At 35.6% G+C, this 16524-nt stretch overlaps 2 protein-coding genes and 1 long non-coding RNA gene across 5 annotated transcripts in view; all 3 read right to left on the bottom strand.

Annotated features, from left to right (window-relative positions):
• Window positions 1-3018: 3018 nt before the first annotated feature.
• LOC127093475 (uncharacterized) overlaps window positions 3019-16524 on the bottom strand; it is a 31971-nt gene continuing 18465 nt past the window's right edge. Inside the window, exons 9-12 of one of the 3 annotated variants that reach the window (XM_051032414.1) lie at window positions 4150-4246; window positions 3891-4069; window positions 3703-3808; window positions 3019-3423 (exon numbers count right to left, since the gene is read on the bottom strand). In XM_051032414.1, coding sequence (XP_050888371.1) covers window positions 3250-3423; window positions 3703-3808; window positions 3891-4069; window positions 4150-4246 — 556 coding nt within the window. In that variant the 3' untranslated portion in view covers window positions 3019-3249. The remainder of the gene's footprint in view (window positions 3424-3702; window positions 3809-3890; window positions 4070-4149; window positions 4247-16524) is intronic. The other 2 variants (XM_051032413.1, XM_051032412.1) reach the window with 2 other exon arrangements.
• Window positions 8728-9410, bottom strand: LOC127093476 (uncharacterized). Its single transcript, XR_007792556.1, has 2 exons — window positions 9265-9410; window positions 8728-9186 (listed from the first exon to the last, which is right to left on the bottom strand). It is a non-coding gene; the product is annotated as an uncharacterized LOC127093476 (long non-coding RNA).
• LOC127093474 (putative disease resistance RPP13-like protein 1) lies at window positions 9451-13689 on the bottom strand. Its single transcript, XM_051032410.1, has one exon. It carries the CDS (start codon window positions 13586-13588, stop codon window positions 10313-10315), a length of 3276 nt encoding a protein of 1091 aa, XP_050888367.1. The 5' UTR covers window positions 13589-13689; the 3' UTR covers window positions 9451-10312.

The following is a 16524-nucleotide window of genomic DNA, read 5'->3' as shown; positions in this document are numbered from 1 at the left end:
TTTCAGTGATGTTGTATGGCAATATAGATGATGTTCGTGTTGATATGAACTAAAAATATTTCAGTGATATGAATTAAAATCATTTCAGTAATATAAACAAAAATGCGATAAAGAAGTACCTCAAACGTGATGGCGAAGATTCAGTTAAGGTTGGAAATAGAGATGATCTTCGTGTTTTGATGAGTGACGATGAAAATCGCCAATAGTTGGAAGAGTTTTGATGAGAGAGTGATGGTGAAATCGCATAGGGTTTCTGAGGAGACAATGACGATGAAGTTAGAGCGTTGATAGGTAAATAAAAACTTAGAGACAAATTCTTTGAAGTGTTTCATGCAAAACATTCTCATGTCGGTTTTTAGAAAAAATCGACGTGTATTCATTAATTAAAAATAAAATAAAATAAAAGCGTTATAGCCCCATATTCTGGGAAATCAATTAAAAGATCTTTCACGCCGACTTTTAAGGAAAACCGAGCTATATGAATTCATAAAATAAAATAAAAAAATAAGCTTTTGAAAAAAATAATTAATAAATATTTACACAATATATTATCTTTCAGTTGGTACATGTAATAGAGGTTAATACAAATAAAAAATATAAAAAATAATAAGAGATTAACAATGAAAAAAATGGTAGATGAAAAGACGCTAAGTGAGAAATACTAAATAAATCATAGAAAATAAAAATAACATGAAATGAAGTAACTGTGATTCGAAGCGAGGTCTCTTTATATATTTATTTTACCTCGGTTTTTAAACAAAATCGAGAGAAAAAGTTTTTAGTAAAATAAAACATGACGCTCTCAAGACATATTCCATCTGTTTTTTAATGTTCGAGGTGAAAGTTTCGTCATAAAATATCTTATTTGTAGTAGTGTTTATGACTCATAAGTTTAATCCCTCTATAGTTTATACAATTTTGTATATCTTCCGTATTCTTATAAATTGGAACTAAAGTGCTTATTCTCCATTCATATGACATTTTCTTTAACCTCATAATTTTATTAAAGTGTTGGTGAACCACTTAATACCTCTCTCTTTAAGAATTTTTCTTACTTCAATCATAATATTGTGAGGCCCAATTGCCTTATTGTTACTCATCCTTTTCAATACTTCATTTACCTCTTGCTTTTGAATCCGACGATAGTAGTTATAGTTTCAGTCTTTTTTCTCTACTTGCGAGCCTACTAGAGTCAGATGAGATATCAAAATTTCTGATAGGGTATCGTAAATTTTCGATATATCAAAAATTTTAAAATTTTCGGTATGTTTTAATAATTCTGAAAAATTGAAATTTGTTAGTTGATACCGAAAATTTCAACCAAATTGAAATTTCTAATAGTATTGTTTTTTTGAAATTTTAAATGCTCGGGATTTTATCGACAGATTTGGATGCATGTGATTGCACCGACAGTTTTGTATGATCCAGAGTAAAAGCAAATTTTTATAAATAGTTGAGGTTACCTGTTGTTTGATAAAAACATCTTTAAAAAAAATTCTTTCCTCAATTTTTGATTAAGGCAGAAGTGTACTTTAACCGAGTTTCACCTCCTGTAGTGTTCCAGTTTCCAGATGACACCACATCTCTCGTCGGTCTAACGTCCAAGTTGAATGAATTATTGTCCGATACAAAGTTTGGTATAATCCATTAAAAGCTTGGATTCTTGTTTTACTCACCGCCTTCTTGGTCTCATTCTTAGTATTCATGTACTTTTACTAATTTTCAGCATTTTTACACCTAGACCATTCTTTAAAACAATCATTTTTTACTCTAATTTTACCCTAAACACTTTATTCCACCATTACGATTCTTTACCCCCTAGATCCAAAACCTCTTTATTCTCTCGACGTATCTTTAGTCACTTTTCTAATCTCTTAGGACATCTTATTCCACATATCATTTTCACTTCCTTGTGGTTGTCCAAACCCTCCCTCCAAGATCTTGCGTTGAAAACTTTCCTGTTTCCCCCCTTCAAATGTCACCACTTAATCCAAGGCGCTCACATGTGACTTCTTTTTTTCTCTCCCCTTTACTCTTATACCCATAACCATACTCTACGTTGGATAGTCAATCTCTCTCCAAGAATAATTTTACAGTCTAAACAAATCTTCCTATCTGACTTCCTAATAAGAAATAAATCTATATAAGAACACGTCATCCCAGTTTTATATGTGATAAGATGTTCAGTTTTATATGTGATAAGATGTTCATCTCTTTTTCTAACTAGGTATTTGCTAAAGTAATATCCAAAATCAACAAAGACTCTAAGATGGATTTACCCTCCGCACTCATCTCCCATTGACCATACACCCCCCCCCCCCTCCTCCTCCTCATACACGCTCTCAAATCTCCTCCTAGAAAAATCTTTTCTCCTTGCGGTATATCCTTGAATAAACCTTTGAAATTCTTACCTTAAGGTGTTATGCTAACTCAACCTGAGGTGCATAAGCACTAATAACATTAAAGGTGCCTTGGACTAGATTCTTGTAGACGCATAAAATTGATCTTTCTTCTAACCATAATGTCCTTATTTCCATAGATTTTTCAATAAGTGTACCTATATTCCATGATCCAAAACGAAATATACTCTCGTAAACTAACCTCTTTACCCATACACATTCACAAAAATGTGAAAACTCTTGCTTATTTTTCACAACATCTAGGCGGCAATGCAACAATCCTCGCTCTTTTGACATTGTACTCGAGCTAAACAGCGGATTGCTTCCTAACACTAACTTAACATTCACATTATTTTGTAGTTGATCTATGTCATAGAGATTCAACAAAGTTTATGTTAGTTTGCCTAACACAAATCTCTCCTTTTATCTAGACTTAATAACAACTATGTATATCAAAGCTAACCTAGGTAGGATTATTTGACTAAATCACATCTACTCAAATATTTCAAAGGGGGAGAAAACAGTGGATAAGGAAAATAAAATTATTATTTGTGGAGGCAGGTAACTAATATTTATGCAATAAAAGTGATCATTCTACAATTATTGAGATTTATGAAAGTGATGTACCAAAAAATATTTAAAATATTTGAGAAACAACCGTTACAGTTTGACTATAACTACTTTTGGATAAAAATGAAATAAAATAGAAAAACTATAAAGTACAAAAATAATATTACAGCCCACCAAAAATAATTGAGGTAGTTAATAAATAACTAGTGTACATTGGCCGTATCTAGCCTTTGGGTGAACAAAAATGGTGTAATCATTATAGATGATGGTGAAGCTAGAATCAGCTGCTGCAGATCTTTGTCCCACTGAGAATGTAACCTCCAAATGCACTCATTTGCATATGCGGATGAGTTCTTGATGGAAGTACCTGGTATTCACGAAGCCACGGCTCTGTTATTTGCAATCCAATGGCCATTTTCTCAAGCTGCAGATTGTGCATGCAAGTTGCTAGAGGCTGCAGTTTATGCAACAAACAAATAAGATGATTCTGTTATCAACAGTGCGCGCAGAATCATAAACATAGTATTTAATGACAAAGGAAGCATTGAAAGTTTTTAAAGTATACATATGGATTTGATTAAAGTGTAAGTTGCAAAATATTTTATCTTTTAAAAATGTGTTACTGTTCATGATCTATCTTTTATATGTTCTTATAGTTCTAATCAAAGCTACCAGAACAAATAATGTTTGATCCTTAACATAAAAGAAAACAAATTAATTGAACCAAAAGTACCTGAAGATATTGGTGATAAATAGCAAATGGGGCAGAGTTAGATAAAAGTGGTAAGACGTCTCTAACCACTGTCCAAGTATCCAAGTCTGGTGCAGCAATAATTAGGCTGTACAAATTTATAATAAAAAGAATCAACATTATGATTTTTTTAATAGTGAGTCAAATACTTAGCTTTAAAGTTGAAATACCTAGAAAACCCATTTTCCTTCCACGAGTCAAGGATCTCTTGAGACGCCTTTTCTCCAGCCTTTGTAGCTTTGTAAGCTTTTAGAGCAGGAAATGTGGTATTTTCAGCACCAATATCAGAAATTCCATTTTCTGGTGAATGAGATGCTTCCTCCATGCTGACTGATACACTCATTTGATCCTGCAACATCACAACATTTGATAAATTGTTCAAAAACAGTAACATAAAACTGATTAGAAGATCAAGAAACTGCAACTTACAATTGACTGGCTTTCCACACTGCCGACATCTTGTTTCGGGTTTTGCGGGCGTGATTCCTTTGGCGACAACAAGTCAGATATGGAAGACCTTACGATTCTGGAATAAATAAATGATGTTAATAACACCAGATGCAATAAACAAAACTTTGGCTTATCCCACCAGATATATCAAATTAAATATTATTATAAAAAAAATTGTATGCCTCTTATTTCAGTTTCATTTAAATTTTTGGATGATGTCATAATTTCAGCAATAAAGCATTCAACCTCATAACAAAACAAGACTAAATAAAAACATAATCAGTACAACAACCTTGGATTGAGAAATTTATTATATTAAAGCTAGCGGAAATATACTCAAACGCATCGCACGCTCGAACATATAAAAAAGTCGTCATCAAACTTTATTTATTCCCGAAGAAAAGGGAAAATATCGATAAAATCCGGGAAAAGAGAAACTGAGTAAGAAAGTCGGTTATGCAAGTGTAATGTATTAGCATCCCTCACATCCGTTGTACTCAACGAGAACCATTTTCATCGTTCTAAGCTTGAATGGATGTTATATCTAAAGGTTTACCCGCGGAAGAATAAAGGAAAAAGGAAGGAAATAGATAAAGTGTTCGATGAGGATTATGGCTCTCATGCCTACATATCCTTATAGTGCGATAAGGAATTCATAGCTCCGTAGTTCGTAGAACTAACGGTGAAAGGTGAAAATAATTGTGATCAAGGTATGGTTTGAACCAAATGATTATGTGATTTGAACTCCAAAAGGGATGAAATCTGAACCTGGGACTAAAACTGGCGTGAACTAATATGTGGGTAGTCGGAAGTGTTCACCACTATATATGGTATGGCCGAAAATAAAGCGAATTAAGTGTTTGGTTTCGTAGCACAAACAACTCTTGGTTCACAAGCAAATATAAAAGGAAGCTCAAAGAGATAGTGTATTTGGGTCAAATATAACATTATATCACCTGAAGTGAATGAAGGTAGGATATGAATGCATCATGGAGATGAACGGGGAAGAATGAATAAATATGGATAAATATACTCGCAGAAGATTCAAACCCTCGTGCCTACGTATTCTCATCATCCAATGAGAAAGTCAGAACACTCGTAGTTCGTGGCACCACGAGAACACAAAGAGATAATATTGAAAGAGATGAAAGGTATAACTTATACCAACAACATGGTGGAAACAAAAGGTGTTTTCCTAAGCAATAGGGACTGATAAGACAAATACAATTTCAAGGGTTAACTGCAGTGGAAACAAACAGATGTTCGCCTAAGCAACATGGATTGATAAGACAAACACAACTTCACTTCAAGGGTTAACTGTGGTGTTGTTTAGTACAGAGAATAGTATATCACTGTAGGGAACAAACAATTTGAAACCAAAGAAGAATGGTATATTGAATCCATGAAGGAATAAACTCTGAACCGAAGAGTAAACAGGCATCTTAGCCCAAAAGGGAGGGAAGAAAGTGTTTAGTTTTGTAGTCAAACATCTCTTGGTTCACAAGGTGGAATGTCGATATATCGTCCTAAAAGGATGTGCATTGAATCCAAGAAAAAGTGATATTTGATCTCAAAAAGATGGTATTGATTGATGAATAAAGAACCTTGTAAAGGCATTCTATTGTAACCTTAAGGTCGTGATTATTTCCCGATAGTTCTTAACATGATTGAAGAATGGAGTAGCAAAAGCGAGGACAAACGTCAAACCACTATATATCTTTATGTATCTTTTCTTTCTTCCCTTACCTCTTTTGATTTTTTTTGCATATTCATTACTATAACTATTGCATTATTGCATCATTACATCGCTTGTATGTCATTTAGGTTAGCTCTTACTTATAGCGATTTAATGTGTAAACTTAGGGTTGTGATACATCAAACCTATTGGATCATCATAACTCCAATTATGTATTGAATGAATTTCTATGATAGTGTTTTTAAATCACTTTTTTTAAAGTGGATTTGGTTATCTTGTAATTGATTTACATTAGAAAGAATCATGTCTCAAGTGATATCTTTTAATGATTTTGTTGGATTAATTTATGGAGATACTTCCATACTCTCTTTGTGTTGTGTTTTGCTTTTGCGTATTTTAAAATCTCTTATTTAATTTATGGGACCTAAAATGTTTTTGTAATTGTCTTTTGGGGGATAGGTCTATTCAACCCCCTTCTAGATCTCCTTGTGTCCATATTCTCACCCAACGCATGTCATACATATAATACCCAAAATGCGTAATCATGAAAAATATCTAAGATAACATAAGATGATATCCAACGAAACATAAATAAACTAAATCAAAAAAATGCATATGATGTAATGAGATGCATGAAAAATTAGTTAAGTGATGGAGATGGATCAAGAGATACTTCAAAATCAAGATCAAAATCAAAATTTGAACCCTTTCGAGAAGCAACGACATTCCCTTGCTTTGGCTTCAATGACTAAAACATCAAAACGAGTCACCAAGTGATTCTTTTTAACCTGATCAAATGTCATGATCCAGTCCACACGCATACATCAAGATATGCCTTCACAGATAGAGGCAGAACATCAGTAGTAGTAGGATGTGGAGCAGGCGGTCCGGTTAGAGCAATGACCCTCCCAAGAAAATAACCATCTAGAGCATCCTTGTTCGTAACAAACTTATTATCATACACTTTACCATGCGTATCTAAGTGATACCAGCCATCCTTAGCTTTTTAGTACTTCCTTAACTTAATTGTACTGGAGTCAAACACTTTTGGTGCCTCAAGCAAATTCGCATCATCTTGACGAATATTATTGAATTCCAAAATGTATTGAATAAAGGAGGTGTAAATCAGAGAACACTTTGGATTATTCCACCATTTGTAAATTTGATCCATAATGAATCTCACCCAATTGCTTTATTTTTGTGTAAGAAGAACTCACATTAGGTAAATATTCAAATCATCAACTTTGGTCCAATTTCGAGGTTTTTTGTAGAGAATCTTCACCACAACCCAATGCAGCATGCACATCTAGCTTTTTATCTGACTTATCTGAAATTTGGCAGTATCAAGATTCTCTCTATATAAGGACTTTGAAATCATCCTCACTAAATCAGTTTTGTTGGTCCTGTTAAGTCAGCTCAGTTGGTAGCTGTGCAGGGACATCAAGTGCAGGGTCGCAGGTTTGAACCCGCGACATCCCACTTATTCACCTTTAATGTAATAAAGGGATTAATGTGTTCTTTGTTTGCCTTTATTAAATTTCACTCTAAAGGTTTTACCAAATACACAAGGTTCACATAACTCTAGATTTTCGACCTTACACCACCTATTAGATTTTGTTTGTCCAATTCGATCAGGCCCCTTTCATTGACATGGTCAAATCTCATGTGCCATAAGATCAAGTACACACCCTGACGCCAGTCAACAACTTTATTGACTCATTATGGAACTTGAATCTCATAAATCCAATCCCTACAATTCTACATGAATTTTATTGTTTCCCACCAACACTGATCCACCATCCTGATCACATAATTTCTCAAAAACATCTTTGTTTGGAGTCACGTGTCAAGTGCAACCTGAATCCATAATCCATTCTTTGCTAGAATTGTTGCTCGTAACCACCACGACATCAGATGATTCATAATCATCTTGAACAATGGTTGCATTGTTCTTGCTATCGCCATAACTCTTCAACCTGTCAAGACACATTTTTCTGGTATGTCCTTCCTTCTTAGAGTGGTAACAGCTAATAGTAGGAGCATTACCACCATAATACTTTTGTAGAACTTTACCCTTCTTCTTCTCAAAATTTGCCATCATTTTTTGAGAATTTTCCCTTTACGAACAATCCTCCACTAACAGATGGTGGCTTGTGCTCCTTCGTTTCATTCAAATTCTTAGAATACAAGGTTGATTGAACTTCTTCATAGGTCAGAGACTCTCTTCCATACAAGAGATTTTTTTTAAAATGAGCATGAGATCTTTGTAAAGCAGACAACAACAACAATTTTTTATCTTCATCATCAACGCTAACATCAATATTCTCCAGATCAAGAATCAATTTAATGAACATATTCAGTTGTTCAGTCAAGACTTTGTCTTCACTTGAATGAATATAGAGTCTGCTTCAAGTAGAGACGATTGACCAATAACTTGGTCATGTACAAACCTTCCAGTTTTGTCCACACGCCTGCTACGATTTTCTCCTTTGAGACCTGTCAGAGAACCTTATCACCAACGCTCAATATGATGGCACTGTGGGTTTTCTCAATCATCTTCATCTTCTCCTTCTCCATTAGGGAAGCATCCATTTTTCTGATCCTTTCAACGCTTCTAACAAACTCTGTTGAACAAGAACTTGTATTTTCAAGCACCATAATCCAAAATCATTTACTTCAGTGAATTTCTCAATCTCATACTTCGTTGATGGCATCTTCTCCACGTTCACCGCACCAGTTTTTTGAGAAATCGTTACCACAAACAAAATAAAACTACGAGAAAGAGAGAGTTTCTTAATCACAACAAGAAAACCTTTCAACTCAGGAAGAGAGAGAAAAGGGAAAAAGAGAGAAAAACAAAGTTGGTTATAACAATTATTCAATTCACTTTCTCAATTAGAGTTAAATGATTACAAGTGAAAAATAACAATCAACCTATCTCTTAACATGTGAGAGAGGAGCCTATTTATAGAATACTAACATATGTATATCTTATGTATGATGATAACTAAATGACATACATATCTACTCCATAAATATATCTTATTGTAGTGATGATCTAATACAAACTTATGACTCCCAAGCTACCTCAATTTTATGATTTTTGAATAGTGAGTCAAATACTTGGCTTTTAAGTTGAAATGTCTAGAAAAACCATTTTCCTTCCACGAGTCAAGGATTTCTTGAGACGCCTTTTCTCCAGCCTTTATAGCTCTGTAAGCTTTTAGAATAGGAAATGTAGTATTCTCAGTACCAAGATCAGAAACTCCATTTTCTAATGGAGAGATTTCCTACATGCTGACTGATGTACTCATTGGATCCTGCAACATTGAAATATATAATAAATTGTTCAAACAGTAAGATAGAACTGATTAGAATATCAAGGAAGTGCAACTTACAATTGACTGGCTTTCAACACTACCGACATCTTGTTTCGAGTTTTGTTGAGGTGATTCCTTTGGCAACAAGTGAGATATGGAAGACCTCACAGAATCCATGGAATGTGGTGTCTGACCATAATATGAGTTGCACACAAAACCAGTGCCTGAATAACATTAAATTTAGATTGTAAGAATGGGAAGTAAAATATATTGGACGCCACATGAGAAAAATCGCAAATATCTAAATGGCCCTCCTAAATGTTCTGCCACAGTATTAGTAAGAAGGCCACCAACCATATAAACAACGAGAATGTCAGAATTTGAAGAAACATTAGCCATTGAAAGTAGACGGGTTCAACCCGCAAGAATCTGAATCAATTTTCAATGGATACTTCTTGAAATAAGCATCACATATGCTCCTTCAATATAAATGTACTCTAGATTTCTCCGGTTGATTCATGAGTTATTTTGCAATTCCTCTACATTACTCCATGAGCTATATCAATCATTTATTGTTTTCTATTCGTCTAACTGTTTTAGATTTTGAATGTACAATAAAACTTCAAAAGTACATCAAGCTGAATGAACTTAATGCTGCATACATGATGACTTCCAGGGAAAATTACAGGACTGTCAAGAATTTATCCAAAGTCATGTAGAACATAGTGCTACTAACTAACTAATTTATCATTTTACAGAAAAACACAATCATGCAATGAAACACTGGAGAACAAACATATATTATGCTATCTGGTTCTTCCCCCTAGGATTGATTCCTTTCATGAACGAGTTCAGAATAGTGTACTGCTACTGTGACATGCATTTATGTACATATACAACATTTCCAGAAAGAAATATTTTAGTGACTCACCGGGACATGTTACTTATGTGAACATGATCAATTGAAAAGTATGGTGGGAATGTGAGCAATCTTACGCCACTCATTCCTTTGCTTCCACCGCACAAATAACAGTCACAAATTGATTTTCAGTTCTTCAAGAGAAGAAGGGAACTTTCCCTCCTCTCGCAACGGTTTGAGCTAGAGACTGTTGAAAATTGTAAAATGTTATCCATAAAGTACACGTAAACTGAGAGGCAAGTCATCTCTGGAAACTTGTTTCAGATTTGGAAGGCCATCAATTTTTAACGTATGAAGGCTAGCAAGTCTGTTCATTGGTCTTGGTAGAGAATAAAGCTTCTCACACTGACGCACAGTTAAATGAGTGAGGTTAGGAATGGGAAATCCAGTTAGGGAAACCGACTCTAGTTCATTGCAAAACTCTACTGTGATGGTTCTAAGAAACAAGAGATTCTGTTGTGACACATCTTCTACAATTAATATGGATTTTAAATGTTTGCAGCCACCGATATATAGACTTTGGAGGACTGGGAGAGGGCACAAGGTAAATGAAGTCATTGGATTACAACAATTGGATATAGTCAAATGCTCGAGTGATGAGTAATTGTGAAAAGATTCATGAGAAAGGAACTCCAAATTCTCACAGTAATCAATATGGAGAGAATGTAAGGTTTTGGGAAGACCGTCTTTCGGAAAGGATGTTAAAGAAGGAATGTTTTTTAAAGTCATCTTTTGAAGAGAATTGAGACAACTCGGCAATTGGCTGTCAAATAGCGGAGTTGTCTCAAACAGTAGAGGACACTCGGTTAACTCAAGTTCAATAAGGGAAGGAAGGTTGTAGAGCGTCATCCCTCTGAGTTCAGAACAAAGTTTCACAGACAGATAAGTAAGCTTAAGAAGGTTGCATGGTATGTTTCCATTGAGTTTCGGACAATATCCCAATGAGAGGTGTGTTAGGCTAGGAAACTCTGGAGATGAACCTCCAATCAGCTCCCATTCCTCCCACTCGTCCATATGGTTAAAGTGCAGAGTCTTCAAGGAGGGAAATGGTTGAAAAGAAGGAGAACCACTTCCATAGAACTCAATATCAACACTCTTTACAGATTGCATCTTACTAATGAAGAGTTCTTTTAGATTGCTTAGTTTCCCAAGCGATGGTAGCCCTGAACAATTTTTACACTCTGAGATACTCAATCTCACCATGTTGCCAAATATAGAATCGCCCAACCAATTTGGTAATTTGTCTCCACCATATCCGGAGATGATAAGACCCTTCAAATTTGTCGGCGGACGCAGTCGTTCCAATACAACACTTTGTATTTGTGAGTTTGAATGAGCTGTGTAAGACCATCCTAGTTCCAACTCGTCAATTTCTTTTTTAAACATCAAATTTGCTTCAAAAGCATGGGATGGGTCAGTTACATTTTCAAGTTGTGAGATGGAAAGGTTTCCCCTTAGATGAGGATATTTTCCCAGATCTCCGATCTTTAATCCAACATCCTTCACGCTGACTATAAAGTCCGACAATGTCTGTAGATTTTCTAGTGTGGACATCTGTACAGGCATTTCCTTCAGTTTAGTGCCTCTGATGTCAAGGTGGCGTAGGTTCACCAATTTCCCCATGTCCCTTGGCAATTCAGTGAGTTCGAAACATTTTGACAGCAACAACGTCTGCAAATTGTAAAGCTTGCACATTTCAGAAGACAATCTTTTAATCCGAGTGCCAGAGAGATTCAAGTATCGCAGGTATATCAAATTTCCAATAGAGTTGGGCAACTTAGTGATATTCTGGTAGTGTGAAAGAGACAACACGTGTAAGTGTGTCTTTGTCGACAATAAGTCAAAAAATATCCTCTTTGGCATTGAATAAGACACCGGTGAATCTTGCAATGGCATGGCTAAAAATGATCGTAGACCTTTTAATTCATCCAATTCATCAAATTTATTGTATTCCGCTCTGTTGTATGACAAATGTAGCACCTTTTTATGTGGCTTATGTTTTTCCAACCTAATGTAATATGGAAATGAAACTGTCATAGCCAAATCTTGGGCGAGGTCGTGCATTTCAAAGTTTCTTCCGTCATTATCATTGGAGCATTGATGTATCAGAGACCAAGATACTAGTTCATCAAAGTAATCTTCTGCTACTTCTTCCCAAGTTTTGTCACTTTTGGGATAAGGTATAAAGCCTTCTGCAATCCATAACTGAACCAACATCTTTTTCTCTAAGATTGAGTTCTTTGGAAAAATGGAACAATAAGCAAAACATCTTTTTAAAGGACCTGGAAGATATTGATACCTCAATAGCAGAGCTTGTTGTACCATACCATTTGGCGACTCCCAAATACTACTGTTAAATACATCACTCCAATAATTTTGTGTCAAATTGAGTCGAAGAATACGCCCCAATTCTACTTCAGCTAATGGTAAGCCACCACATTCTTTGGCAATTTCTCTACCAACCATTTCTAGATTAGAATGTTGTTGGTAGTTTCCTCCTACAAATGCAAGTCTTGCTAGTAAAAACCAGATATCTTCAGTTTCCAAAGATCTTAAATGGTAGACATAGAGAGGATTTTGCATGGATAGCGCAAAGCTTTCATCTCGAGTTGTGATGATGATCTTACTCCCCATATTCCCAAGATTAAAAATATCATTTAGAATAGTCCAATCAACATATCTTGCAGAAGATATATCATCCAACACTAGCAAAAACTTTGTATCGCTTAAAGTTTGTTGCAATTGCAGCTGTAGAATCTTGAGGTCATCCGTCTCATATCTTTTTGATGTGAAAGACTCAAGAATGGTTTTAGTGACGGTGAAAATATCACGAAATTCTGGAATATGTGTCCAACCTCTCAAGTTAAATTTCTCTCTAACATCATGGTCATTGTAAAGGAGTTTAGCTAATGTTGTTTTTCCTGATCCTGCCATACCCACAATGGAAATCACTCGTATTTTACTTCCACCATCCTCCTCCCACATCAGAAGCTCTTTAAGTATCTTTATTTCATCATCTCTGCCATAAATAGCAGATTCATCTCCCACAACAGAATTTGTAGGAGTTACATTCCAAACAAGGTAGAAACCACGTACATTCAATCCAGGATTTCGATTTCTCAAATGTTGCAGTTTTTCAATTAACTTTCGCAGTTTAGAATTGATATCTCTGTTAAACCTTTTAAAAAAAGAAGAAAAGTTTTGAAGAACCTTATCAGCTTCAACTTTGTACCTTAAATCCTCAGTATTGATTTCGTCGAACAAATCTTCAGCTTCATAGACAAGATCATGCAACTTGTTCAACCAATCCGTGACCGCAGGATCGGTGATCTTCTTCTCAGCATCATGAAGTAAATATTGAAGGTCCATGAGTGTTACATCTAGGCTTTTCAACAGCTCAGCGTCAAGCTTAGTAGCAGAAGCAATTTTTTCCCTTAACGCATCCAAGGAAGCTGAAAGTGCTCCTTCAAGAACAATCGGCATAACTTAGATCAACAAAGTAATAATATTTTCAGAAATGCAACGAACAAGACTTGGTAAGCTATTTCAACTACTTTCTAGTTTCTATTCAATGATACTCAATACAGTAATAAATAAATAAAAATAATAATAATATTAATGTTCAAACAAAATATCTTGTTTTCCTTGATTGGCTATAGGCAGATAAGGATAAGAGAATTTTTTATCCAAATAATCCATTTTTATAAAAAAAAATTTTAAACATATTTTAAATTATTTTTTAAACTATTCAATTTTGAAGAGATGGCGTCAGATGAATTAACGTCTGATCTCTAAGTTAAAGAGGTGACGTCAATTAGATTGATTTGTGCACTTAGTGTTGTCAATTCAATTGGTGCATGTGTGTTAGTTTATAAAGGAAACGTTAATTGGTCTGTCACCTATATCTGTTTCGTAATTTTTTTTTAAAAAATAATATACATTTTAGATAAAAGTCAAAATCGGAACAATTGATATTAATATTAATATGTTTTTACATACATTAACCAAAAAGACTAAGGTCGTTGACCGGCATGACATAACCGACCTCCAATCCCACATCCCCTAGCTATCCGAACGCATGACCCTAACCCACGTTGATGATTCACCCCAGGTGTTTGAGTATTTGAGGGCACAGGAATATCACCACCATCTGCAGGAGATTGCCTAAGATATTCAGACAAATCTGCGTAGTCATGTGTATGCAATGAAGCGCTACAGTCATAGTTGAGTTCGTGACCCATACCAGAGTAGTTGGGTTGTGTTTGAGTTATTGGAGGGCGACCATGACGATTAAAGGGCGACATTGGTGTGAGTGATGCATTGAGGAAAGGTTGAAATGATTGTTGTGGTGTTTGGTAGCCATATGGTTGTTGCATGTTTTGGTTTTTTGATGTCTGGGCTTCTTGGCTATAGTAGGAGGAGGGACGGTTGGTGTTAAATGATCGCGGAGTGTTTTGCCTAAGGCGACTATGGTAGGGTGATGTGTTGGTGCATAATGATGTTGGGTGTCTTGATGATGATCTACTTGTTGGTGGTGGTACGGGGTATACTCTTGGTATTGTGGTTGGGTATTTGACATGTTATGATCGTAGCTTTGTATGTTTGTGGATCGGAAATTTTGATGGATAATGGATTGTGAGTAACCGGTCTGACAATGTTGTTGGGGGTTAGATGTTGAATCTTCTTGTGTGTAAGTTACCTGGCGTGGGTCGTATAGGTACATATCCTCGGCGAGGAACTCAAATCCAACCGATCTGTACCAAGTCATATAATTACGAGTTGTTTTTTCTTCGGTTGACATCACATCGTCAATTAAGACATGGTCTTGTCGGTGCTTCCATTTCGACACTCAAATTTAGAGAAGCTTTGCCAAGGGTTAAAGTTTCATTGGTCGTTAACTTTTTGTAGATTCCATTCTCCAAGGTTTGTCGGGGGATATGACATGTGTTGAAGCATACCGAACTGCAATTTAACACAATCAATATGGTGCATCTCCACAGTGGTGAATCTTATGATCGGTGAGCATGCAGTCCAAACGGTTGCGTCTTGTTCGTTGATTTTATGGTCATGATCCAAGTTTAGATATGGACGTCAAATGAACTGAAATATGAACATATATTAGATTATAAATTTGTTAGAAGAAATTAACAAATTATTACGAATTAATTAGGTTAATGGCAATACATTTGTTGGTCGAAGGTGATCCAAGAGATTGTGCACTGATTCGAGAAGGTATGTCATTGAATGTCGTAACATCCTTTACAAGTTTCGGTTGGTTGCGTCTCACAAGAAGAGAAGCGATTCTTGGGAGATAGCTTCTATAGACCCACCTCACAGTTGCATTGCCACTAATGTTGTACAAGATCACCGAAAATTAAGCGCTGAATTGATATGCCAAGACATTTACGCACTTGTTAACAAAGACCCATCTGTGAAGGTGAGTATAATAATATCTCATATCGTCACACGATATAATTATACTCCCTCTTATAAGAAAGCGCGGATTGCAATGACAAAGGTTGTTGAACAGGTATTCAGCAACTAGGAGGATTAATACAAAGAATTGTCACAGTTTTTATGGGCACTTAAAACATACGCACCGGGAATTGTTGCAATTATGGAGACATTGTCAGCATTTACGCCAGACAGAACTTGTGTTGCTATAAATAGAATTTTTCACCGCCTCATTTGGGCGTTTCAACCATGCATCAAAGGTTTTGCATTTTGCAAACCTATTATTCAAATTGATGGAACATGGTTATACGGAAAATACAAGGGCACTTTGGTTATGGTTGTTGCACAAGACGATAACAATAATGTCTTTCCCATTGCCTTTGCTCTGGTTGAAGGTGAAATCGCTGGCAGTTGGGTTTCTTCCTTAGTCATCTCAGAACACATGTCACTCCTCAAGTCAATCTCTGTTTGATTTCAGATAGACATGCTACCATTGAGAGTGCTTACAATAACCATGATAATTGATGGCATAATCCTCCTTCTACCCATGTCTATTGCATTAGACATATCGCACAAAAGTTTATGCGTGCAATCAAAGACAAGAACCTTCGTAAAAATATGGTGAATGCATGGTATGCTCTAACTCAGTCGTCATTTCAACATTACCGTGACGAAATTAGATTGTCTAATGCAGATGCAAGAAGGTGGGTGGATAACATACCATTAGAGCAGTGGATAAGGGCATTTGATAGAGGTTGACGATGAGGTCACATGACAACAAACCTTGTGGAATGCATGAACAACATATTCAAAGGCATTAAAAATCTACCAATAATCGCATTGGTCAAAACAACCTATTTTAGGTTGGAATCTACCTTCGCAACCAGAGGTGAAAGATGGAGTGCAGTGTTAATGTCAGATCAATTATTCCGTGAATATTGTATGAAAGTGATGAAAGAGGAAAC

This window comes from Lathyrus oleraceus, chromosome 6 (genome assembly GCF_024323335.1).
Source record: "Lathyrus oleraceus cultivar Zhongwan6 chromosome 6, CAAS_Psat_ZW6_1.0, whole genome shotgun sequence".
In the NCBI taxonomy this organism is placed as follows: Eukaryota; Viridiplantae; Streptophyta; class Magnoliopsida; order Fabales; family Fabaceae; genus Lathyrus; species Lathyrus oleraceus.
This window is presented reverse-complemented; position numbering and strand designations above follow the sequence as displayed.